The 27369-nt window shown below is 40.1% G+C and overlaps 1 protein-coding gene across 3 annotated transcripts in view; it reads right to left on the bottom strand.

The window, feature by feature from the left end:
* LOC132833466 (folliculin-interacting protein 2-like) overlaps positions 1 to 15668 on the bottom strand; it is a 130987-nt gene extending 115319 nt beyond the window's left edge. For all 3 annotated transcript variants that reach the window (XM_060851786.1, XM_060851787.1, XM_060851788.1), the window contains exon 1: positions 15508 to 15668. In XM_060851786.1, the coding sequence (XP_060707769.1) occupies positions 15508 to 15647 (140 nt within the window). In that variant the 5' untranslated portion in view covers positions 15648 to 15668. The remainder of the gene's footprint in view (positions 1 to 15507) is intronic.
* Positions 15669 to 27369: the final 11701 nt, after the last annotated feature.

The raw sequence follows: 27369 nt of genomic DNA, 5'->3' as shown, positions 1-27369 counted from the left end.
CTTAGTGGTTGACTTTAGACTAGTTGTACCTTTAAATCATTGAAAGCGTCCTTTGTAAGACATCTTCTTTGCATTAATGTCCCTAGATCCTTTCCTTTGGCAAGAAACTGAGCACAAATGATTAGTCTTTCCAGCACAAAAAGAAAGAATGTTGCTTCATCCAATAGTTAATCAAAAATTATAGCATCATTTCCATAACGTAACTGTCCAAACTGGATTAAAAAGGTTTGGATAAAGAGCAGTCATCAGAAGCACTTCTGACAGGCCCAGGTAAAGGCAAATGTCAAATTGCAGAAGGAGTGTGTGAATAATCCACTTACTCACCTCAAATACCATTCACTCACTAGTTGCAGGCCTGCAACTGTAGGCTGGATGAAAATCATATCAGTCACATGCCTAAGAACATATAGTATTTGTTACAGGTTTATTGTTTGCCTTTGCGAGAAATGACGACATTGATTTTTATGGCAGTTTTCGCAATCAGATCTCCCAAAGCCCTTTTACAGCCAGCCAATATAGTGTTTTTAAACTAGAGCACCATTGTCATATAAACAACTTGGAGCCAATTTTCTTTGCACAGCAAACTTTCAGAAACAGCAACATGATAAATCACCAGAGAGAATCCATTCTTCTGTGATGTTGGTTGGGGGATAACTATTGGTAGAATACTGGGAATAATCAATCATGGACCTTTAAAATCCATATTTCAATGCCACAAGTGCAAATGGAAACACCGACAATGCAACACACCCTCAGTACTGTGCTGGAACATTGTGTGCTCAAATTCTAGTTTAGCACTTGAACCAAAAGATCCTTAACTAGAGGCTAGGGTTTTACCAATTGAGCCATATTTGGCTTTCAAGAGGGCAATGTGACCAGTAAGTGTATTGTTTTGTTGAAGAGGAGCGAATTCTGTTAGCATTTCTCAGAAAGGATCTTAAAGCACCTTTCACATCACAGGATGAGGTGGTATTTTGCACAGTTAAATAAACAACTTAAGAATGGTCACTTAGTTTTCAAATAGCAGCAAACTTGAACAATTAAGTCTGAATTCAGGTTTTGTCATTTTTCTTATTCTACCATACTGCAATAATTGTTTGGTTTATTTTCAGTTTACAAATTGAGGGAAGTATTTCAACATTCATCTTCTCTGACTTTGTACAACTTGCTAATCCTGACATACACTCAGTAAAGCAATTTTTCCAGAATTCTAATACCATGAAATGAAACATCACGTACTATCTACAAAGAAAATGCTGATGGGAAAGGATTCAGGTTTCTGTCAGAGCCATTGTCTAAATCAAAATCAACTCAAGGGACCGGTAATATTAATCTTAGTTGTAGAGGAGATGAAAGTAGTCAGTAAATCTCCCCTGCTTATGCTTGGGCTAAAAAACTTAGCTAGTGTAATAACTTCAAAAGTTGCAAGACATTTCACCTGGGAGTCACAACAGTTTCTCTTGTATAAGAATTTGAAGCATTCCTAGTTATTGTCCACTTAACAGGTTTGCCCAACATGCAGCCAGGTAGCATTGATAACAACATGCTTACATCTCCATTTACGAAGTTTCTAAACTTCAGCAGAAGGACCTGCATAACTGCAGGACTGATCCTCGTTTAGAAACAGGAAATTCACTAGCCACAGTCTTTCCAGTCCAAAAACACAAGCCTATATGTATTGGATAAGATTAGCTAACTGCCATAGTTCACAGGGAATCACAAATATAATTGTCATTTGCTTCCACACAGCAACATTTCTCAATGGAACTGAATTCCCAATTCAGATGTCCAATGCCTTTCTAAGAAGTCAATTAATTAAATCTCCTGAAGATGTTTACTCATTTCCTGCTGTTGAAAGTAGGTGACAGACAATACTGTATGAATTTAATTCAGGAGATAGCAACCCAAGTTCTGTTAACGGAACAGAGATCAGGGATCAAACTTGGGACCTGAAATAAAAACAAATTGCTGGAGAAACATCAAGTCTGGCAGCATCTGTGGAAAGAAAGCAGAGGTAACATTTAGAATCCAAGGACTCTTGAAAATGCTGCTAGACCTGCTTAGTTTCGCCAGTTTGCCTTTGGTTCAGATATCCAAATTTATTTATATAAACTAGGGATCTTGTTGAATGCATCAATTGTAAAATACAAAAAAAAATGTCAACAGTCACCTCCCCACCTCCAAAAATAAGTTTTTGTATCATAATTAAAACTTTACCAGTCATCAGTACAAACCAACAAATTAGAATTATATTGGATTTTAAACTTAATTTAGTGTTCATTAAAAACTAAAATGACATTTGAAAAGCAGATCACGAAAGTCAATTGTTACTAGTACACAGTAATAACCTTAGAGTTTCTATGAATAGAACTCGGAGTATTAAAAGGTTTCCAGACTGGAAGGTGCATGAAAAATTTAAGCGGCTACAAAACAGGTACTTGTGTGTATAGATTTCAGTAGTATTAATATTCTATTTCCTTTCCCAACATTAGTTTTAAAAATATAGATTCCATATGGATAGTTTAACATGGGCATATTTTTCCCCTACTCCAGAGTGTATAATAAACTAATGGCAGCCCTGCAGTTCTCAACCTTTAAAGGGAGAAAGAAAAACAGGAAATAATAATCATAGAAAATGTAAAGCATGGAAAGATCCAACTTCTCCATACCGACCAATTATCCCAAATTAATCTAGTCCCATATCCCTCAAAACCCTTCCTATTCATGCACCCATCCAAATGCCTTTTAAAACGTTGTAATTGTACCAGCCTCCACCACTTTGTTTGGCAGCTCATGAGCCCCGCCCCTCCAACCGCCACCAGGACAGAACCCCACTGGTTCTCACCTACCACCCCACTAACCTCCATATACAGCGTATCATCCGCCGTCATTTCCGCCACCTCCAGAGATATATTTCCCTCCACTCCCCTTTCAGTGTTCCGCAAAGACCACTCCCTTCGTGACTCCCTCGTCAGGTCCACACCCCCCACCCTCCACTCCCGGCACCTTCCCCTGCAACCGCGACAAATGCAAAACTTGCGCCCACACCTCCTCCCTTACTTCTCTCCAAGGCCCCAAGGGATCCTTCCATATCCGCCACAAATTCACCTGCACCTCCACACACATCATCTATTGCATCCGCTGCACCCGATGTGGCCTCGTCTATATTGGGGAGACGGGCCGCCTACTTGCAGAACGCTTCAGGGAACACCTCTGGGACGCCCGGACAAACCACCCCGTGGCTCAACACTTTAACTCTCCCTCCCACTCCACCGAGGACATGCAGGTCCTTGGACTCCTCCATCGCCAGAACATAACACGACGGTTGGAGGAAGAGCGCCTCATCTTCCGCCTGGGAACCCTCCAACCACAAGGGATGAACTCAGCTTTCTCCAGTTTCCTCATTTCCCCTCCCCCCCACCTTGTCTCAGTCGATTCCCTCAAACTCAACACCGCCCTCCTAACCTGCAATCTTCTTCCTGACCTCTCCGCCTCTACCCCACTCCGACCTATCACCCTCACCTTGACCTCCTTCCCCCTATCACATCTCCATCGCCCCTCCCCCAAATCCCTCCTCCCTACCTTTTATCTTAGCCTGCCTGGCACACTCTCCTCATTCCTGATGAAGGGCTCTGGCCCGAAACGTCGAATTTCCTGTTCCTTGGATGCTGCCTGACCTGCTGTGCTTTAACCAGCAACACATTTTCAGCATACATGCATCATCCTCTGTGAAAAACGTTTCCCCTCAGGTCCCTTATTAAAAAAAACTTTCCCCTCTAACCCTAAACCTATGCTCTCTCGTTCTGGACTTCCCCAACTCAGGGAAAATAATTTGTTATTTACCCTATCCATGCCCCTTATGATTTTATGAACCTTAGTTCACCTCTCAGCCTCCAAAGCATCAGGGAAAACAGCCCCAACCTATTCAGCCTCTCCCTACAGTTTAAACCCTCCAATCCTGGCAACATCCTTGCCAATCTTTTCTGAACCCTCAAGTTTCATAACATCCTTCTGATAGGAGGGAGACCAGAACTGTATACAACATTCCAAAAATGGCCTAATCAATGTTCTGTACAGTCACAACATGACCTTCCCAACTTCTATACTCAATGCTCGGACTAATGAAGGAAAGCATACTAATAAAGTTTCAGAATTTCTACAACAGCAATTTGGAGGGTCAAGCAGCATACTTGTAAAATTAATTTCTCAGAGCCAGAGAGGTTGTTCAGCAGCTGTGATCTAACATACACTGTGGTGTTAAAAACATGCTTACTATTAAAAGCACCAACCCATATCTTCCCAACTGTTTACAATGTGCAAAAAGTGGTCATAACAACCAGAGTCCATTTTTATTAGTTATTTAGTGACAAGTCTAATTCCATTCTTTCACAGGAATCTGTGAGCATTTTCAAACATTTCCAGCTTCAACGAAATACAGGTTCTGTTATAACATGATTGCCAAATTGGGGACACTTTCTAAAATGCAAACTTTTAAAATGTGTGTTGGCTGTAACATGATTACATCACCAATACTAAGCACCGTTTCTAAAATGGGATTTTTCCTAAAATAGTGTTGCATTGGAACCATCACATTATAGGAGAACTACCTCTATATGAATGCTGAGTTACCGAGCAATTTATGGCAATGCAAATTGTCTCACCTAAATCAAATAACTTAACATTGTTGGGAGGCTCAGCAAAATATGGAAAGTCACGAAAAATTAGTTTTTTTTTTAAATAAGAGAAGGTTTAAAAAGTCTATGCTCATTTTATAATTATGTCTAGCTTTGGAAACACCTCACCCTCATTGTGAAGTGCAAGTATGCAGATACTAGGAGAAGTCATTTTAAATGAAAACATTTTCTCAATCAAACCTTCGTTTATGCCCAAGCCAAGTCTGATCCTGCAGGTTAACAGAAATGGGAGAGAGAGGATGGAAAGGAAAAACAAAATTAAAATTGTCTTGCTCTGAACTTTTCAAAAGTATCCTCGGAGAACGCAGCCAAAAAGATGAAGTTCCTCGACTGCTAATCTAATAGTTCAAAACCTGAAAAGACCAGCTCAGTTCATACTTCAGAAACAAAATGCACGTCATGCTTAACATCTCTCAGACGATCTCAACAATTTGTACTTATACATCACTATTAATGCAGTACAATGTTTCAAGGTACTTCACAGGAGCAAACAAAAATGAAAGAGATAGCAGAATCAGGCTGAAATCTTGGACAAAAGGTGAGTTTTAAGCAGTGCCTCGGTGAAAAGAGATGGTAAAACAGAGACAGAACTTCAACAGGTGAAGACTGAGTGAAGAGGTGTTAATTAAAAATCAGGAATATGCAAAAGGTTTCATTTGGATCATATATCTTAGAGGGTTATACAGTCAGAGAAAGTGACAAAAACGAAAAGCAGGGAGGCTTTTTAAAAGCAGGGAGAAATTTTAAAACTGGCATTTTAGTGCAATAAAGATGACCAAGTACTGATTTACCCAATTTCCCCTTAAAATGCTTCGATGATATTGATCATTATCATCTCTACGGAAAGTCTTTTTGAAACATTTACCACTTTATGTGAAAATATACCTGATCACCCACTGAGCTGCATCTGCTGGCAGCTTTGGTCATTCTCAGGATTGCAGTTCAATTTCCTAAGATTCAACTATCTGATAGTAAGTATCTTCACCTCAAAACAAAAATCCCATCTCAATTCTTTTTTCTGCTCTTATGTTTTGTATTTTCTTTATATAATACACGTCTTATGCCATAGCGAATGCAGCATTGTAATTGCCATTCTAGGGTCATAATCTTCCTGATATCTGGCTTCCCACCTCCCCCCAAACATACTCCAAACAGGGACAAAATAATGGTCACTATAAGCTCGGTAACAAGTGTTATTTATGATGCTCTAGCTCCAGACATCAGTGCTCACTCATGCGGTTTTTCCAATCACAGGTTTTCTTTCTCCCAAGTTTGCTGCTCCTTCAATCGTAACTGCATCTTGTCCTGCTCCCACAAAAAGCTGTGTTTTTGCTGCCTCACTCCCACCTAGAACTCAAAGTTATGAAGGCCCAAAGTCTGAGAACACCTAGACTATGTAAAAAAAAAGTGGAGGTCAGAATATTTTTAAAAATTCTCATTCAAAAGTACGAAATTAAATCCTATTAAGTAAATTACTCAAGTACCCCTTGGATTCATCTGCTATTTAGGGAACCACACTCTTTGCCAATATACCTCCCTTACCTAACACCATAGGAAAACCGATTATTCATTAAACGAAAATGTTTGGAATTCACACTTAAGTTTACTGTATCAGTTGGAGATACTGAACATACTTCAGAGTCTGAGAAACACATTTAGAGATTGTTTCTTAGATAATGTAAAGCACTATATAGGAATTTCTTATAAGGAATGCTAAATTTAAACTATTACAGAATGCCTGGAGACCTGTCTTGCACAGCATGAAGCAGCCTCTCCACTGATCATTTGAAACAGGTGGCTCCCAATCTCAGAATCTGCAACATTACCAGTACCTCAGCGCACTCTAACACAGCATTGGAAAATTCATGCCAAACCAAATGCCTTTCTCTACTTTAATGGACATCCTTCATTTCTTTTATGAGCCAAGAATGACAAACAAGCTTGTTTTGGTTCAAAAAGGTTTTGTTTTTAAATCCAAAGCAAAAAATAATTAGACAGCCATTTAGTTATGGCTGCAAAAAAGAAATAACATTTGGAAATCTGAAACTTCAATTTGTGATCTGCCGTAAAGAAAAGGCTAGTAAACTGTACACAACCACCTTACTGGTTGAACTATTTGCATCTGTGAAAGTAGGATTTATGGGATTTTTAGCAAGTTGAGAAGATTTGTAGCTCAGGTTGAGGTTCTGGATGCAAGTTTGCTTGCTGAGCTGGAAGGTTGGTTTTCAGACGTTTCCATTACCAAGGAATTTTTAATTTGTGGTTGCAGAAATACAATTAAAATATTTATTGTCAAAAATAACAAGCTTCAGTTCATTAACTAATTTAAACTTAATAAATATGATGTGCTTCCATAATAAGTTTCATGGCACCAGCTTGTTTCATCTAAAAAAAAGTTAATACTAGTTTCCATGGGAACTGAATTTCGTAACACTGCATATTGTTAACGTAATAGGAAACCGTAATATAGATTGGAAGTGTTCAGAGAACAGATGAAAAATGTTGATTTAGACCCAAAATTGAACATTGCAACTAAAAAGATCACACTATCCCTGCTTCAGAACATGTTTGACTTACTTGCATGATCAGAACTAGTAATTTACTAGGTTTGGCAAATCAAATAGTATTTTATTTTATAGAATTAAAATAATTTTCAAAAATGTTTTATTGTTTTCATCTTATAAAGATGACCACTGCATGATTTCAAGCTTTGAACAGGACACACACACTTGATTTAGCTTCATAAATGTATGGGAAAGCGGATTGCTTAAGAAGCTTCTGCAATGCACACACAACCATAAATTCATATTTCACAAAAATATAGCCTGGTGGTGCAATAAATTGGTCTGTAAAGTTAAGATGATTATTAAAGTTCAATTGGAGCATGTGGAGCATGAAAATTATCAGAATGACCACTTCATGACCATGCACCTCAGAAGCCAAATCAAAGAAACTGTTCTATCAAAGGCTGCTTTCCATTAATGGAAAAAAGCAAAATGTGTGTTACCCAAACAATACATGTTAGACTGGATATCATTTTGACAGAAAGATCAGAAATAGCCTCTATGCAATCACCAGTTTGTCTCAAAACCCTTAAGTCAATTAAATAATTCTGAAGCAGTCACTAACAAGTGATGCAGAAACCAATTTAGTCAAATCACAAAGACCTTTTGGTTCAACTTGCCCATGCTGACCAGATTTCCATCTAAACTAGCCCCATTTCCCCTTTGGCTCATAACCCTCTAAATCTTTCTTATTAATATACCTGTCTTAATGTCTTTTAGGAAGTTGAACCTGTACCTGCATCTACCACTTCTTCCAGCAGTTCATTCGACTTTTGAATTATCCTATGCTTGAAAAGGCCCCTTTTAAATATTTCCCTCCTCACCTTAAAAATATATAGTCTTTAGTTTTGAACTCCCTACCCTAGGGAAAAGGCCTTTGCTATTTACCTTATAAAATCATGCCCCTCATGATTTTACAAGCCTCCAAATGTCACCCCTCACCTTCTATGCTCCAGCTTTTCAAGCCTCTCCTTATAACTCAAACCCCACAGTCCTGGTAACATTCTTTATGTTTTTCTGCACCATCTCCAATTTAATAATATAGTATGATCAGAACCATACAAGGTACTCCAAAGGGGCCTAACTAGGAAACTGTACAACCACAACATTATGTTCAACTCTTCCACACAAATGGTCTGAGTAACAAAGGCAAGCAGGCCAAATGCCTTCTTAACCACCCTGTCCACCTGCGATGCAACTTTTAAAAAAATTATGCAGTTGAACTCTAGGTCTATGTTCAACAACACTCCCAGGGCCTGACCATTAACTGTGCAAGCCCGGTCCTTGGTAGTCTTACCAAAATGTCAGACCTCACATTTATCTAAATTAAACTCCATTGGCCACTCCTTGGCCTGTTGGCCCAACTGATCAAAATTCTTTTGCACTTGGAGATAACCTTCTTCACTGGCCACTATACCATCAATTTTCGTATCACTCCCAAACCATGCTTCCTACATTCTCATCCAAATCATTTGAATAAACGACAAACAACATTGGATCCAGCACCAATCCCTGCAGAACACTGCTGCTCACAAGCCTTCAGCCTGATAAACAACCCTTAGCCATCAACCCCTCTATCTCCTACCATCAAGCAAATTGGATATGCAATTGCCAAGCTAACCCTGAATCCCACGTGATCTAACTTTACTAGGAGAAAGTGAGGACTGCAGATGCTGGAGATCAGAGCTTAAAAATGTGTTGCTGGAAAAGTGCAGCAGGTCAGGCAGCATCAAAGGAGCAGGAGAATCAACGTTTCAGGCATAAGCCCTTCTTCAGGAATTCTAACTTTACTAACCAGTTCGCCATATGGAACCTTGTCAAAGGCCTTGCTAAAGTGTATAATCGATGAAGGTAGAGCAGTAGATATCTATCTCATTGAGTTTTTTTCAAGATGTGACCAATCAAGTTTGACAGACATGATTTTGCACACACAACTGCATGCTACCTATCCCTAATCGGACCTTGCCTCTCCAAATGCATATAAATTCTGTCTTAGAATTCCCTCCAACAACTTGCCCACCACTGACTTTAGACTCAGGGGTCTACAAGGAACCTCGATTATCTGAGCTAGATGGGCGAGCACTATTTCGTTCAGATAAATCAATTAAAATGTTTTTCCTCTGGGGCTCGGAGTTTTTAAAACGTCTGCTCCGCATTCAGGAGACTGCAGCTTCACTCAGTGCGTGAAGCCCATCCCCAACCAACACACTCTCCCCACTCCCCCCACCTCTGGGGCAGCTGGACCAGACACCAACAAAACTGCTGCTGCCTTTATGAGACAAGGTCCCAAATAGCATACACACATACACCACTTTGAACTGCAATGTTTTGACAAGTTCCACGTTCGCCCTGAAAAGGACAATGTTGGAGAGATTATCTGTGGAAAGGAAGGTGGGGGTTAGGGTAAACAGAGACACACAGTCATTTGAACACAGTACCTACTTAAAAATCACTAAACAAAAGATACGATCACTGCTGGAAACACGTCTTTGATACAATGTTTCTATCAGGACCTTGAGACCTCTATCGTTCCCAGGCTTCTTCTCATGGCCCTTTTTTTAAACTAAAGGCACATAAGCCACCCTACAGTCTTTTGGCACCTCACTTGCAGATGATGCAAATCTCTCTGCTAGAGGCCCTTTAATTTCTTCCTTGGCTTCCCACAAAGCCTTGGAGTCCACTTGATCAAGTCCCAGAGATTTGTCGACTTTTAAGCTTTTTAAGGCTGCTGCCACCACCACCATTTCTAACGAGGACTCTAAGACATCAGTATTTATTTCACCAAATTCCTCACCTACAATGAGTAAGCAATTGTTGGGTCATGGACAAGCAACTTAGGACTCTGTTACCCTCTTTGCAATTGGATCCTCAACTCCGAGTCAGCAGATTGCGATCTGCTAAAATATGTGACATCTCCTCCACAAAAATCCTTAACATCAGTGCCTGCAAGGCTGCATACGCAGCCCTCAGTACACTACTTATACATTCACAACTGTGTGGCCAAATTCATCTCGAATTCCAATTGCAAATTTGTTAATGAAACCACCCTAGTGGGTTGGATCTCAAACAGTGTCAAGACAGAGTAAAAAAGGATATGGACAGCTTAATAGCATGGTGAAAAGACAACAAATGTCAGCAAAAGAAAAGGAGCTGGTCATCAACTTCAGGAAACAGATTGGAGGACATTGTATCAATGGTGCTGAGATGGATGTGGTCAAGAGTTTCATATCTCTACGAGTAAACATATCCAGCAATCTATCCTAGTCCATCCAAATCGATGCTACAGTCCAGAAGGCCAACCAAACACCTGTACTTCCTCAGAAGGCTAACAAAAATTACAGCATGTCCACAATGACTCTTGGCAGGTCAGGCAGTATCCAAGGAGCAGGAGAATTGATGTTTCGGGCATGAGCCCTTCTTCAGGCTCATGCCCGAAACGATCGATTCCCCTGCTCCTTGGATGCTGCCTGACCTGCTGCGCTTTTCCAGCAACACATTTTCAGCTCTGATCTCTAGCATCTGCAGTCCTCACTTTCTCCACAATGGCTCTTACCAATTTTTATAGATGCATCACAGAAAGCATCTTATCCAGATGGGATGGCAACTGCTTTGCCAAGGACTACAAGTGTATAGAATTGTGAATGCAGCCATCACAAAAGCTAGTCTTTCATTGACTCTCTATATTTCCCACCCCCTTAGTAAAGCAGTCAACATAAAGGCCCCTCCCACTCTGATTATACTCTTCCATTGGACAGAAGATACTGGAATATGAAAACATGGATCAACAGATTTCACAACAGCTTCTTCCCCACTGTTATCAGACTTCTAAATGGACCTCAAATATTGGAGCTCATCTTTCTCTGCACCTTCTCTGTAGCTATAACATTTCATTCTGCATTCTGTTCTATTACCCTGATGTACTTTTATAAGATATGATGTGTCTAGTTAGAATGCATTAGAGTGCTTTACACTGTACCTCAGTACATGTTGGATAATTTCCCTGTGCTACTTTGGTTTAGTAGGTTTAAGAAATTCTGTTAGGTTCCAATTCAGTTTGCTTGCTTGCTGTCAAGAAGTCACAAATAAAAGGCTTATAATGCAAATTTTTTATAAATTCTGACAAAACCAGAGTCAGAGTCATAGAGATGTACAGCATGGAAACAGACCCTTTGGTCTAACCCATTATGCCGACCAGATATCCCAACTCAATCTAGTCCCACCTGCCAGCACCTGGTCCATATCCCTCCAAACCCCTTCCTATTCATTAACCCATCCAAATGCCTCTTAAATGTTGCAATTGTATCAGCCTCCACGACTTCCTCTGGCAGCTCATTCCACACACACACCACCCTCTGTGCGAAAACGTTGCCTCTTAGGTCTCTTTTATATCTTTCCCCTCTCACCCTAAATCTATGCCCTCTAGTTCTGGACTCCCCCCACCCCAGGGAAAAGACTTGCCTATTTACCCTATCCATGCCTCTCATAATTTTGTAAACCTCTATAAGGTCACCCCTCAGCCTCTGACGCTCCAGGGAAAACAGCCCCAGCCTGTTCAGCCTCTCCCCATAGCTCAAATCCTCCAACCTTGGCAATATCCTTGTAAATCTTTTCTGAATCCTTTCAAGTTTCACAACATCTTTCCAATAGGAAGGAGACCAGAAATGCACGCAATATTCCAACAGTGGCCTAACCAATGTCCTGTACAACTGCAACATGACCTCCCAACTCCTGTACTCAATACTCTGACCAATAAAAGGAAAGCATACCAAACGCCTTCTTCACTGTCCTACTTACTTGCGACTACACTTTCAAGGAGGTATGAATCTGCACTCCAAGGTCACTTTGTTCAGCAACACTCCCTAGGACCTTACCATTAAGTCCTACTAGGATTTACTTTCCCAAAATGCAGTACCTTGCATTTATCCAAATTAAACTCCACCTGCCACTTCTCAGCCCATTGGCCCATCTGGTCAAGATCCTGTTATAATCTGAGGTAACCCTCTTCGCTGTCCACTACACCTCCAATTTTTGTGTCATCTGCAAACTTACTAACTGTACCTCTTATGCTCGCATCCAAATCATATGCAAATGACAAAACGTAGAGGACCCAGCACCGATCCTTTTGACACTCCACTGGTCACAGGCTTCCAGTCTGAAAAAAACAACCCTCCACCAGCCCCCGTCTTCTTTCTTTGAGCCAGTTCTGTATCCAAATGGCTCCCTTTATTCCATGAGATCTAACCTGGCTAATCAGTCTCCCATGGGGAACCTTGTCGACCGCCTTACTGAAGTCCATATAGATCACATCTACTGCTCTGCCCTCATCAGTCCTTTTTGTTATTTCTTCAAAAAAAACTCAATCAAGTTTGAGAGACATGATTTCCCCCACACAAAGCCATGTTGACTATCCCTAATCAGTCCTTGCCTTTCCAAATACATGTATATCCTGTCCCTCAGGATTCCCTCCAACAATTTGCCCACCACCGATGTCAGGCTCACCTGGTCTGTAGTTCCCTGGCTTGTCCTTACCACCCTTCTTAAACAGTGGCACCACGTTAGTCAATCTCCAGTCTTCCAGCACCTCACCTGTGATGTAATTTTTTTAAGTTTAAAAGAAACCCTTATTCAATACTGAATCAGGAATATGATTCAACCTATAAATATTCCACAGAAACTGCCATTACAGCTACCTACTGTTCCTGGCCAAGTGTTTGAGTGGTGTGAGAAGGTAATTTTCTAACAGCTGTTTTGCTCAACCAGAGTTTGTCTCTTTCCTAGTCCAATCCCAGTATAAATGCCAGTTGAACTTAAGACCCAAGCTCAGCTATCTTACAAACTGCAATGGAGATTTAGTGGAAGCTGCTTCCAAACTGCTGTTAAAACTTTTACTTCAGTATTGTTTGATAATATTGCGAGAAATTCCAGACCCATGCGTTATGTAATTTTGAACCTTTTCGTGTGACATTACTCTATCAACATGTGTCCTCAAGCACGAGTAAGGCACAGTGTGCTCTTCCCTTATACAGCAAATGAAATGTTGCCAGATTAGAAATGAATCCAAGAGTCCTCAAAGTTTAATCCTTAGGTTTATCTCACTCATCATTTATATGTACTGACCAAGGAAGCATTTTACATGAGCAGCCTAAAAAAAACACAACCTCATTTAAAGGCATTAGTGTTCAAGACTCTTGAACATACAACTGAAATAGGAAGACTGGGAAAAGGACAGAGATAACAATACATGTAAATTTTCAGATACTCATGGCACTTCTACAGAAAATTTGGTATAAGCTCATAACAGAAACTAATGTGTTACAGGACAGCTGCCTTATATGTTCAAGTTTCACTACAAATGCAACAAACCAATACTTATATAGCATTGCAACATTTTATGTTAACAACACTCTTACTGGGTGGGGGGGCATTTATAAAACATCTAACACCAAGCTACACAAGGTAACATTACAGCAGATGCTCAACAGCTTGGTCAAAAGTTGCAAATTTCAAGGGCATTTTACGCAAAAAAGTGGTAAGAGTTTTATGAAGCAAATTCTACCTTGTATGTTCAGATAGCTGAAAGTTTAGCCACCACAACAGTGGCGTGATTAGAACTAGAGATGCTCAAGGACCCCAAACTCGGAGTGCAGAGAACTGAGAGACTGGAGATTATAGAGATAGGGAAAGACAAGATCACAGAGAGATCTGCAAACAAGACTGAGCATTTTAAAATCAAGTCAGATTTTGAACAAATGCCAGTGAGCTCAAGAATAACAACTGAGGGTGATTTGTGACAATAAGCATATGGCAGAAAAAGTTTGGACGTGCTCAAGCTTATAGAGGACATTGAGTCAGAAACTGGCCAGGAGTGTATTTAGAATAAAAAAAGGTGTTGTGAACACTGATTTAAGGCTGCATCATTTCCACGAAGGATGGGATCAGTGACCAATAACAAAAGTAATGTTTAAGGATGAATCATGAAGATGGTTACAGTTTTCTCAATACTGAATTCAAGCAAGTTTCTGCTTATCTAGTACTGGAGGTTGACAAGCTGTCTGATAATTTAAAAGATTGAAGACATTGGGAGAACTACTTGTCAGTGTACACGTGGATACCTGTTTTCAAATGATGCACTAATGGGTAGAATGCAGATGAGAAATTGTATTGCAATCATGTAACTCACTAACAAGCCCCCACACAAATGCAATTATCTTTTGGAAGTATTTTTGAAAACTTGAACACAAGAATCTCAAAAAAGCATTTTTATTTGACCATATATTATTCTCAGGCCAGGTACATGAATAGGTCCAATTCTGAAATCCTCAAATTGGTTTCTTTAAAATTATCTAAGATTTGTCAACTTATCCCTGTATATTCCCTCAACTCAAGCAACAAAACCTTGTGACTATGGCGAACCAGGTCTGTACTTCCACTTCTCATGGATTATTGAAAATCACATATACATACTGCCTACATGAAACACTATCAAACAGAAAATTGAAGGCTACTTACAAGTACAGATGAGCTTTCAGTGACCTTAAATTTGTAGAAGTTCAAAGAAAGATGTTCTGCAGGGTAAAGCTTTTAAAATCAGTGCAAGAGCAATAAATTCTTTCAACCCTACCTATTGCAAGTTTACTTTGTATTTCATAACAGTCACATAAGCAAATACTTCCTACTATGATAAGGAAGGCATTCAAGTTTTTTTAAGTTAAGGATCAACAAGCATTTTCCATCCTAATTGCAAACTGATGTCTATTACTGTATGGTGAAGCAGTACGAACTATTTCTCCAGAGGAAGCCATCAGTCACTAATATTTCAATCCAAACCATAATTATAATACGAAGTACAAAACTACTGATCAACCTACAGAAATGGTGCAAGAAGTTAATGGTAATTTCTGAACATATCCATCACGAAATCAGAGGAATTGTTTTAAATTAATTTACTTTCACATAAACATTAAATACTAGTTGAAAAAAATATCGTTTTGGCATACATAAATTGATAACAGCAAACACTTGTAAATATAAACCACCCTATAGCAACTGAGGTTAACTACAAGAACAATAAACCAGTATTTATTGCTGGCAAGAGAATTTCACGAAGACACACATTTTGTAACGCCTCCCCTGCCTGACATCAAATATTAATAAGACCCCGGATCCCTGTGCCTCCCTCTCCCGCTATGTCCCCAAATACCCTACTGCAGATCCCCTTACACCATACCAAACATTTCACTCGACATTACCTAAACCCTGGACGCTCCTTGGAACTTTTCGAAGGCGACGCCACATTTGTCCTTTTATTAAACAGCTTTTCCAGCAAAGTCGGAGCCATTTTGTACCATTTTACTGGTACAAAATAAAACCATTCGGCAGCATTGTACATAAAAGTTAAACAATTCCATCTAGTCCCTTACCGTCATGTGACTGGCGCTAGGTTTCCAGCCGCACCGCGCACTTTCATTGGACAGTGCCCAACAGCCCCCAACTTTCCGATTGGACTCGATCTGGGAAGCACGTTTGCTGATTGGACGAAAACAGACAAACGGGCGTGCTTTAATTGGATCAAAACCGAACGGCCCACGTACCCCCCCACTCGCGGCGATTGGACAGAGACACGGCTCCTGCACGCCTTTCCCACGTGGCTGCTGAAAGGTGAGAGGATCGGGTCGGGCTCCAGTTTACTGAGCGGTTGTTGAACACTGACCAAGGTGCTACTGGCATCCATTTCACATCGCAACCAAGTGGCTGTGAAGCATAAATGCAGCAAACAGCTGACACTAATTCGTTGCACTGCAGATATAAATAATAAAAGTCGAGTCAAAGGAGGTAGATCTACTTATGGACCTGTAACTGAAATGCTGAGTACTTTGCAAGTGTCTTTGTTAGAAATGAGGATGGTGTTAATTGAACTACAGTATAAAGGTTGAAATTTTGGATGAACTGGCTCTGGCTTCAGATTTCGTAAAAACTAAACCATTCAGCCCCTCAGGCTCCACCATTCAATATGATATTTTTTTAAAAAGATTCCCTTCAGTGTGGAAACAGTCCACACCCACCCTCTGAAGAGTAACCCACCCACACCCATCTCCCTTTGACTAATGCACCTAACTCTATAGGCAATTTAGCATGGCCAATTCACTTGACCTGCACATCTTTGGATTGTGGGAGGAAACTGGAGCACCCAGAGGAAACCCACACAGACACGGGGAGAATGTGCAAACTCCACACAGGCAGTCGCCCAAGGCTGGTCTCGAACCTGGGACCGTGAGGCTGCAGTGCTAACCACTAAGCCACAATGCCGCCATAATGGCTCATCCTCTGTTTCATGTCATATTCCCTTATTTGCCCCATACCTCTTGATACCTTTAGAATCTAAAAATAAAACCTGTCTTTCTTGAATATATTCAGTGAATCCCTCCACAGCTTTCTGTGGAAGAGAATTTCACTTTTTCCACACTCAACTGTTTTCTCATTTCATGAAGGACTGTTTTCTCATTTCGGTCCTAAATGGCCTACCGTGTGTTCCAGACAGTGATTCCTGATTCTAGACTCCCAACTAGGAAAAAGATCCTCACTGCATCTAACATTTTACAAGTTTCAATCAAATCCTTTTCATCCTGCTAAACTCGAGTGGATTTGAACCCCTGTCAATCTCTCCTCAGAAGACAATCCTGCCATTCACAGGGATCCTCTACTCCAATACCTTAAATATCCTTTCTTAGCGAGGGAGACCAAATTGCACAGAGTAAAACAATGTGGTCTCACCAAGACCCTATATAACAGCCGTTTATAATAGATTAAATTCCCTACAGGTCCTTCGGCCCAACAAGTCCACACCAACTCTCCAAAGAGTAACCCACCCAGACCCATTCACCTACCCTATATTTACCCCTGACTATTGCACCTAACACTATGGGCAATTTAGCATGGCCAATTCACCTGACCTGCACATCTTTGGATTTAGATGTCCTTACTTCTGAATTCAAATTCACTAACAATAAACACCAATATGCTTTATGCCTTCGAAAATGCTTCCTGCCTACTTGTTGTCTGGTGTGCAAAGATACCCAGAGCCCTTTGTACATCTAAATTTTCCAATATGTTGCTGAGACCTTCATTAATTTGTTTTTCTCATTTTTAATTTGGAACTGTAAACTGAAGTTCAGAATCAAACTTTCAGAAGCAGCTTATTTTGGAATGGAGAGCAAACAAATTAACAAATTTTATGAGAACTGGCCTGGAAAGATAATTGCAGATTAATTACGGTCCTAAGAACACTAGAGACATTTGAGCACTGAGGTATTCTAGGCTCAGGATAATGGTTGACCTTGAGCAACTGGTTGGATATTGAATTGGTCAATCAAGGGCAAATCAGTATTGGTAATTTAATGGTAAGAGAGAAGAATAAAAGCATGAACATGTTCTGACTGGGATTTTAAAACTGTGAATATGTTTTTTCAAAAAACACACAAAAAAAGCAGATGGTTTTTCTTTCTCTCTTTGATTTTTACTACAGTTGTTGTTTTGTTGCTTGATCTACTAAAAAAACTCCTCTGTAGGAAGTGAGTAAATAATCCTGGAAGGCTATTGGACCAGCTCACATGATTTAGTGACTTTGGAATTCAAGCAAGTCATACAGTTTACTTACCTGTTAACAATTCGATTAACCAAGGATTTCTGACCGTCATGTACCTGTCAGGAAACTGTTGAACTGGCAAATTACAATTTCTTTTTTCATATATTTTATCACTTAATTCTGTCTGTTGGTTTGAGAGTTGTACATTCTGATTAAGGAAAATTGGGCTTTAATCATTGATATGAAGTAGATTGCCTTGTTGTTCATCTGTTAAAGTTAATAATAAATAGTGTTTATTTAAATTATAAATGCCGTATCTGATATCTGTTATTCCTAAAGTCTTAAATAGGAACAGTTGAGGGATTTTGAGAGTCACTTAATGTTTTAGATTTACTGTGTTGTGAATCCAGGGACAGGGATACTAATTTGGTTTGGCTTGCTTTCCCTGTGACGTAACAATACCATTGAAGGTCATTCTGCTACAACGCGCATTTTGTTAACGTGAATTCGCTGTAACATGATTGATGAATCGGGGACCCTGTTTTTAAAGTGCAAACTTTTAAAACGTGTGTTGGCTGTAATGTGATTACATCACCAACACTTTAAGCACTGTTTCTAAAGTGCGACTTATCTATAACACGGAGTTGCACAAGAAAACAACCATTGCATTATAGAAAAACTACCTGTATTTAAATAGTACTGTCTCTCTAATTTTCACATCAAAGTGTATGACTTCACATTCATCCATGTTTTTTGGCATATACCATGTATCTTCCCACTCATACAACTTATCTGAGTTACCTTGAAGTTTCAATGGATCCGCCTTGTAACTCACAATCCTGACTATACAACATAAAAGGCCTTTGGGCCATCACATCTCTGCTGGGAAAACAAAATCTCTACATTCCAAATCCTATTTTCCAGCAAACAAAAATAGAAATTCAAATCTGCCATGGTGGGATTCAAACCTAGATCCCAGAACATCAGTTGGGACATAGAGTCATAGAGATGTACAGCATGGAAACAGACCTTTCAGTTCAACCTGTCCACCATTTTCTCAGTTTTGTGTCATCAACAAACATGGAAATGTTGCATTTGGTTCCCTCATCCAGGTCACTTATATATGTCAGGAGTAGCTAGGGACCAAGCACTGATCACCAACCACTGCCTTCCATTTGTAGAAAAAAACATTCATTCCTAGTCACTGTTTCTAGTCTGTCAACCAATTTCAAATCCATATTACCCCATATCACATGAATTTTTACTTTTGTGCACTAATCTCTTACTTGGACCTTATTAAAGCCCTACTGAAAATCCAACTATACTACATCCTTTTGTTTTCCCTTATCTATTCTACTAGTTACATCTGGTGGATTTGTTAAGCATGATTTGTCTTTTATATATCCATGCTGGCTTTGCTCAATCCCACTAATGTTTTCCATGTGTTCTGCTATCATGTCTTTAATAATAAATTCTAACATTTTCCCCATGACTGATGGTAGGCCAACTGGTCTGTAATTCTGTTTTCTCTCACACCTATTTTAAATAGTGGGGTTACATTTGCCACACCCAAATTACAGAAACTGGAAGATGGCCACGAATTTTCCAGAACCGCTTCCTTCAGTAATCTCAGATTTAAGTTATCACGCCCTGATGATTTGGCAGCCTCTAACTCATTAATTTTCCTCACACTCATTAGTTTTCTTACCAATATTGATTTCCTTTGATTCTATTCTCTCATTTGGTTTCCCAATATTTCCATGAGCTAATATGTATCCTCTGCTGTGAAGACAGAACCAAAGTTCAATTTCTCTGTTCCCACCATAATTTCCCCAGCTTCTCACTATAAGGGGCCTACATTTGTCATTACTCAGTCTTTCTCTCCTCTTCACACAGTTATAGAAGCTTAGGTGGTCAGTTTTTGTGTTCTCTCCAAGTTTGCTCTCATACTTATTTTTCCTCTATTGATCAAACCATTGTCCTTTTTTTTGCTGCATTCTAAAATGCTCCAGATCCTCGGCTTGCTGTTTTTTTCTGAGAATTTTACAAGTCTCCTGATTGGACCTAATACTATCCTTAATTTATTTTGTAAGCACCAATTGAGCCATTTTTCCTCTTTTGCTTCTACATCCGACAGGAATGAATAATTGTTGTAATTCATGCACATCTTTAAAAAGTATTAACCTTTGCCTATCCACCACCAACCCTTTTAGTATGATTCCTAATCCATCCTTGCCAATCATACCTTACACACTTGTGGTTCCCTTTACTTAGATTCGGGACCCTAGTTTCAGATTGCATATTTCACTCTCGTTAATGAAGAGTTTGATCATATGAAGATTGCTCTTCTCTAATAGATTCTGCACATCAAGATTGTTAATGAATCATATTGCATATGAATCATATGAAACCTTTCATATTGCACAATACCGAATCTAGAATAGCCAGTTCTTTGGCATAAAAACATATATACTGTAAACGCTCCAAGAAATTCTCCTCCACAGTAAAATTACTTATTTATTTTGTACAATTTATATGTAAATTAAAGCCACCTATGATTATTGTCATATCCTTATTGCATGCATCCATGATTTCTTGCTTAACGTCTGTCCTTGCAGCTCTACTACTGGTCAATGCTCCTTGGTGTTTTTTATTTTCACTTTCACAGATTTCACATCACAATTTTTTTCAAATCAATAGTTTCCTTCACTATTGCATTGGTTCCTCCATGCCATCTCATGTCCTTGTTTTGTTTGTCTCTCCATTCTACATAATGAATACTCATGGATATTCAGTTCCCACCCTGCAGCCATTGTCTCCATAATCACAACTACCACGTGGCCATTTGTATCCATTTGCATTGCTAATTCAGCTAGCATTTTGTGAATGCTCTGTGTATTAAGACACAAATTTTTTAGAATTGTGTTTTTAACCTTGTTTGTCAGCTTTATTTTCCACTCTGGCCCCATTTGTTTTTCTCCCATTTTTTCTGCATTCCACTTTTGTATCTTACCTTATGTCTTTTGTTTCCCCCTCCTCAGGTTCCCGTCCATTGCTATTCTAGTTAAAACTGTCCCCAGTAGCACCAGAAAACACCCCCTGAGGTCATTGCTCCTTGTCCTGCCCTCCTCCTTAGAAATGGGAGTGGTGTCAGTGTATGAAGATTCTTGAGATCTGACAACCTGTTGTGGAAGAGGGATAGAAAATGTAAACCTGGCTACTACAGGTTTGTTAATGAGGAAACTTTTGGGGACATTGATCCACATCAAAATTATTGGAACTTAGAAATAAAAACCAGTATTCTTTTTTTATAATTCTTGAAAGGGTTCTGGGCATCACTGGCAAGACCAGCATTTATTGTCCATTGCTAGTTGCCCTTGGACTAAATGGCTTGCTAAACCATTTCAGAAGGCAGTTAAGAGATACCCACAATGCTGCAAGTCTGGTGTCATATGTAAATCAGAACAAGTAACAAAAGATGATTTCTTCCCCTGAGAGGGGTTTTTGTGACAATCATGGCACCATTATTGCAACTAGTTTTTAATTACAGATTTGTATTAATTAATTGAATTTAAATTCAACCAGGCATCATGGGAGACTTGAATTCATACTCCCAGAGAATTAGCCCAGACCTCTGGTTTATTGGTTCAGTGACAGTACTACAACACAACCATTTCCACTAAACATTAAGATTAAGTCATTTCAACAAATTCTGTTGAGTTACTTGATGAAGTAATACTGAAGATAAATGAGAATAGTATGGTTAGTATGTATGTGCACATTCAAAAGATATTTGACAATCTAGTTCGAAAACTTAAGTACATGAAATTAAAGGGCAGTTCCTTTATTGAACAGAGCATTGAGTATAGGAATTGGGAGGTCATGGTGCGGCTGTACAGGACATTGGTTAGGTCACTTTTGGAATATTGTGTGCAATTCTGGTCTCCCTCCTATTGCAAGGCTGTTGTGAAACGTGAAAGGGTTCAGAAAAGATTTACAAGGATGTTGCCAGGGATGGAGGATTTGAGCTACAGGAACACGCTGAATAGGCTAGGCCTCTTTTTTCTGGAGCGTCGGAGGCTGAGGGGTGATTTTATACTGATTTATAAAATCATAGGGGCTTGGATAGGGTAAATAGACAAGGTCTTTCCCTGGGTTGGGGGAGTTCTGAACTAGAGAGTTAAAAGGGACCTAAGGAGCAATCTTTTCACACAGGGGTAGTGGCGTATGGAATGAGCTACCAGAGGAAGTGGTGGAGGCTGGTACAATTACAACATTTAAAATGCATCTGGATGGGTTCAAAGTTTGGGAGAAGATTTGTAGCTTGGGTGCTCGTTGTTGTGGTTCTGTTCACCGAGCTGGGAATTTGTGTTGCAGACGTTTCGTCCCTGTCTAGGTGACATCCTCAGTGCTTGGGAGCCTCCTGTGAAGTGCTTCTATGATGTTTCCTCTGGTACTTATAGTGATTTGTATCTGCCGCTTCAGTTGTCAGTTCCAGCTATCCGTTGCAGTGGTCAGTATATTGGCTCCAGGTCGATGTGCTTGTTGATTGAATCAGTGGATGAATGCCATGCCTCTAGGAATTCCCTGGCTATTCTCTGTTTGGCTTGTCTAATAATAGTATTGTCCCAGTCGAACTCATGTTGCTTGTCATCTGAGTGTGTGGCTACTAAGGATGGCTGATCATGTCGTTTCGTGGCTAGTTGGTGTTCATGGATGCAGATCATTAGCTGTCTTTCTGTTTGTCCTATGTAGTGTTTTGTGCAGTCCTTGCATGGGATTTTGCACACTACATTGGTTTTGCTCATGCTGGGTATCGGGTCCTTCGTCCTGGTGAGTTGTTGTCTGAGAGTGGCTGCAGTGGACAGCTGGAATGGACATCCGGAAGTGGCAGATACAAATCACTATAAATGCCGGAGGAAACATCACAGAAGCGCTTCACAGGAGGCTCTCAAGCACTGAGGATATCACCTAGACAGGGGACGAAACGTCTGTAACACAAATTCCCAGCTCAGCGAACAGAACCACAACATCTGGATGGGTGTATGAATAGGTATGGTTCAGAGGGATATGGCCTAGTGCTGGCAAATGGGACTAGATATCTGATTGGCATGGACAAGTTTCTATCAGTTTCTGAGCTGTACATTTCTTTGACTCAAAGTGCTAGGGATCAAGGGTCTTTTGGGAAGGATGAATATAAGGAAGTTAGTATAAAAAAGTGCTCAAAAAAATTAATGAAACTGAAAGTTGATAAATTGCCAGGGTCTGATAATCTACATATCACAGTGCTAAGGAGGTGGCCATAAAAATAGTGGATCTGTTGGTTTCTACCTTCTAAAACTCTGTATACTCTGAAACAGTCTTGGCATATAAGAGTGTGACAAATGTAACACCACCATTTAAGAGAGGAGGGAGCAGGAAAACCAAGGAATTACAGTTTGAGTAGCCTTACATGAGAGGAAGGAAAATGCTGGCGTCTACTATAAACAGTGTGAGAACTGGATTCTTAAATCTATCAACAAAATTATGCAAAGTTTGCATAGAGTTGTGAAAGGGAACTTGTTTTCACAAATATACTGGAGATGTTTGAGGATGTAATCAATGGATTAGATGAGGGAGAACCAGTGAACTTGATGTATTTGAATGTGACTTTTTTGCAATTGTGCAAAAACAATGTGGGATTGGTGGTAATATATTGGCATGGATTGAGAATTGACTAACAAATAGGAAATAGAGAGTAGGAATAAATGGGTCATTTTCAGGGTGGAAGGCAGTGTGATACCACAGGCAACAGTGGTTGGGTATCAGCTATTCACAATAGACATCAATGATTTTGATGAGGTAATCAAATGTAGTATTTTCAATTTGCTGATGCCACAAAACAAGGAAAGAGTGGGAATGATGAGGAGCACATAAAGAGGCTTCAGGGCAATTTAGACAAGTTACATATGTACACAAATACATGACAGATGCAGTATAAGTAGATAAGTATAATTTTGTCCACTTTGTTAAGAAAAATAGAATGGCATAGTATTATTTAAATGGTGATAGATTGGAGAAGGTTGGTGCACAAAAGAACCTGGCTGTCCTTCTACACTGGCCATTGAAAGCAAGCATATAGGTGCAGTAAACAGCTAGGAAGACAAATAGTATGTTGGCTTTCATTTTATGAGGGTTTGAGCACAGGAACAAGGAAATCTAACTGCAGTTGTACAGGGTCTTGATGAGACCACCTGAGAAGTATTTTTTTATGTGGTTTTCATTGCTGTACCTAAAAAATATACTTCAAAGTTTGTGCGAAGATTTGTAGCTCGGGTGCTCGTTGTTGTGGTTCTGTTCGCCGAGCTGGAAGTTTTTGTTGCAAACGTTTCGTCCCCTGGCTAGGCGACATCATCAGTGCTTTGGAGCCTCCTGCGAAGCGCTTCTTTGATGTTTCTTCCGGTATTTATAGTGGTCTGTCCTTGCCGCTTCCGGTTGTCAGTTTCAGCTGTCCGCTGTAGTGGTTGGTATATTGGGTCCAGGTCGATGTGTTTGTTGATGGAGTTTGTGGATGAATGCCATGCCTCTAGGAATTCCCTGGCTGTTCTCTGTCTGGCTTGCCCTATGATCGTAGTGTTGTCCCAGTCAAATTCATGTTGCTTGTTGTTTGCGTGTGTGGCTACTAGGGATAGCTGGTCGTGTTGTTTCGTGGCTAGTTGATGTTCATGTATGCGGATTGTTAGCTGTCTTCCTGTTTGTAGTCGTTCTGTTCGCCGAGCTGGAAGTTTTTGTTACAAATCTTCGCACAAACTTTGTCTTCCTGTTTGTCCTATATAGTGTTTTGTGCAGTCCTTGCATGGTATTTTGTACACTACACTAGTTTTGCTCATGTTGGGTATCGGGTCCTTTGTTCTAGTGAGTTGTTGGCTGAGTGTGGCTGTTGGTTTGTGTGCCGTTATGAGTCCTAAGGGTCACAGTAGTCTGGCTGTCAGTTCTGAAACACTCCTGATGTATGGTAGTGTGGCTAGTCCTTTTGGTTGTGGCATGTCCTCGTTCCGTGGTCTTTCTCTTAGGCATCTGTTGATGAAGTTGCGTGGGTATCCGTTTTTGGTGAATACCTTGTATAGGTGTTCCTCTTCTTCTTTTTGCAGTTCTGGTGTACTGCAGTATGTTATGGCCCTTTTGAATAGTGTCCTGATGCAGCTTCGTTTGTGTGTGTTGGGGTGGTTACTTTCATAGTGTAGGACCTGGTCTGTGTGTGTGGCTTTCCTGTATACCTTTGTGGTGAATTCTCTGTTCGGTGTTCTCTGTACTATCACGTCTAGGAATGGGAGTTGGCTGTCCTTTTCTTCTTCTCTCGTGAATCGGATTCCTGTGAGTGTGGTGTTGATGATCCGGTGTGTTTTTTCTATTTCCGTGTTTTTGATGATTACAAACGTGTCATCGACATATCTGACCCAGAGTTTGGGTTGAATTTGTGGTAGGACTGTTTGTTCTAACCTTTGCATAACTGCCTTTGCTGTGAGTCCCGAGATTGGTGATCCCATGGGTGTTCCGTTGATTTGTTCGTATATCTGGTTGTTAAATGTAAAGTGTGTAGTGAGGCACAAGTCCAGTAGTTTAAGTATGCCGTCTTTGTTGATAGAGACTATAGTACAGAGAACACCGAACGGAGAATTCACCACAAGGGTATACAGCAACACACACAGACCAAGTCCTAAACTATGAAAGTAACCACCCCAACACACACAAACGAAGCTGCATCAGGACACTATTCAAAAGGGCCACAACACACTGCAGTACACCAGACCTGGACCCAATATACCAACCACTACAGCGGACAGCTGAAACTGACAACCGGAAGCGGCAAGGACAGACCACTATAAATACCGGAAGAAACATCAAAGAAGCGCTTCGCAGGAGGCTCCAAAGCACTGATGATGTCTCCTAGCCAGGGGACGAAACGTTTGCAACAAAAACTTCCAGCTCGGCGAACAGAACCACAACAACGGGTGAAAAGTTAACTTAAAATAAAGACTTGGTCTAAAGCATTTCAAATACTTTGGTTACAATTTATATATGGCTTTAAATGTGTATTGAAAGCCATACCAAAGCAATAGTGGTGTAAACCTAGGAAAGATGCAACTTTATTCCTGGAATTAAAAAATAGAAGACAACGTCTAAGGTCTTTCTGCCAAAGTATAATGGGGGTCTGTTCAGTTGTCAGAAATCCTTGTTGTCTCACAATGTAAATATTTTCTTCCTGATTAAAAAAAAGCCCTTGTTCTTTGCAATTGCCTGGTAGCTCTATGGGATGTAAAATTCCAATGTATTATTTGTTTCTTTTTCCTCATTGAAGAGATTATACAGAACAGAATGAGAAGGTTTCTGTAATCAGTTGGAGTATAGATATTTTTATGAATGAAGTATATTTTTGCAATAAAAAGTGAAACAAAGTTAGCATTTCAAATCCAAGTAAGACAGATCTTCAAAACTGAAAGGAACTGGAAAATTGTGTGCTTTGTGCAGTTGACAGAGGGGGAGCAGGGAAGTGGAACAGTCTTAGAAGTGCCCAGAGCATCCACAAGAGTTTGCCTTTGATGAAACTAAACAAAATAATTCATTTCTTCAGCTACACTGCCCTTTATTCGCCCTGTAAATCAATTAATTGGAAACACTGGTGATTGTCATATTGGATGTACTACTACAAAAGTAGTGGTACTGGTGATATATATGTAAATATAAAATTGAAAAAGAGAAAATGGGTCCATTTTGCTGAGACCAAAGACACAAGACGCAGCCAGAGGAGAATGGGGGATGTAAGAAAAAGCACCAGAGATTAGATTCTTAAGTTGTGGAATACAATATTGAGTCTTAGATGTTGTAAATTACCTGGGCATAAAATGAAGTGCTGTTCCTCCAGTTTGTGTTGGGCTTCATTGGAATACTGCAGCAGGCCAAGGTCAGAAATGTTAGTGTGGGAGCAAGGTGGTTTATTGAAATGGCATGCAACTGAAGATCAGAGACATTCCTACAGACGTGATGGAGGTGTTCCACAAAGTGGTCACCCAATCTGTATTTGCTCTTAACAACGTAAAGCATTGTGAGCAACAACTCGGTAGACTAGATTGGAAGAAGTACAGGGAAACTGCTGCTGTGTTTGGGGCCTTGGATGGTGAGAAAGGATGAGGTGAGTGGACAGGTGTTACACCAAGTGCAATTATACGGATGGTGCCACAGGTAATTCCTTTTCAAAGCTTATCACAGCTGATAAAATGTCACAGCCCTGAAACATTAAGCTGTTTTAGACACACTGAGAATTTTAAGACCATAAGAAATTAGAACAGGGCTAACTTATATGGCCCCCTGAGCCTGCTCTGTCATTCAATAGGATCATGTCTGATCTAACATTCTTTATGTCCACTTTCCTGTCTTTTCCCTGTAAATCCTGATCCACCTACTGATCAAGAATCAAACTCAACGTTAAATATACACAAGGAGACTCTGTCCCCACAACTCTCTGTGGCAAGAAGTTCCAAAGACTTATACC

The sequence above is a fragment of the Hemiscyllium ocellatum genome, chromosome 36 (genome assembly GCF_020745735.1).
Source record: "Hemiscyllium ocellatum isolate sHemOce1 chromosome 36, sHemOce1.pat.X.cur, whole genome shotgun sequence".
Classification (NCBI taxonomy): Eukaryota; Metazoa; Chordata; class Chondrichthyes; order Orectolobiformes; family Hemiscylliidae; genus Hemiscyllium; species Hemiscyllium ocellatum.
The sequence above is the reverse complement of the archived record's forward strand: the minus strand, read 5'-3'. Positions and strand labels throughout refer to the sequence as shown.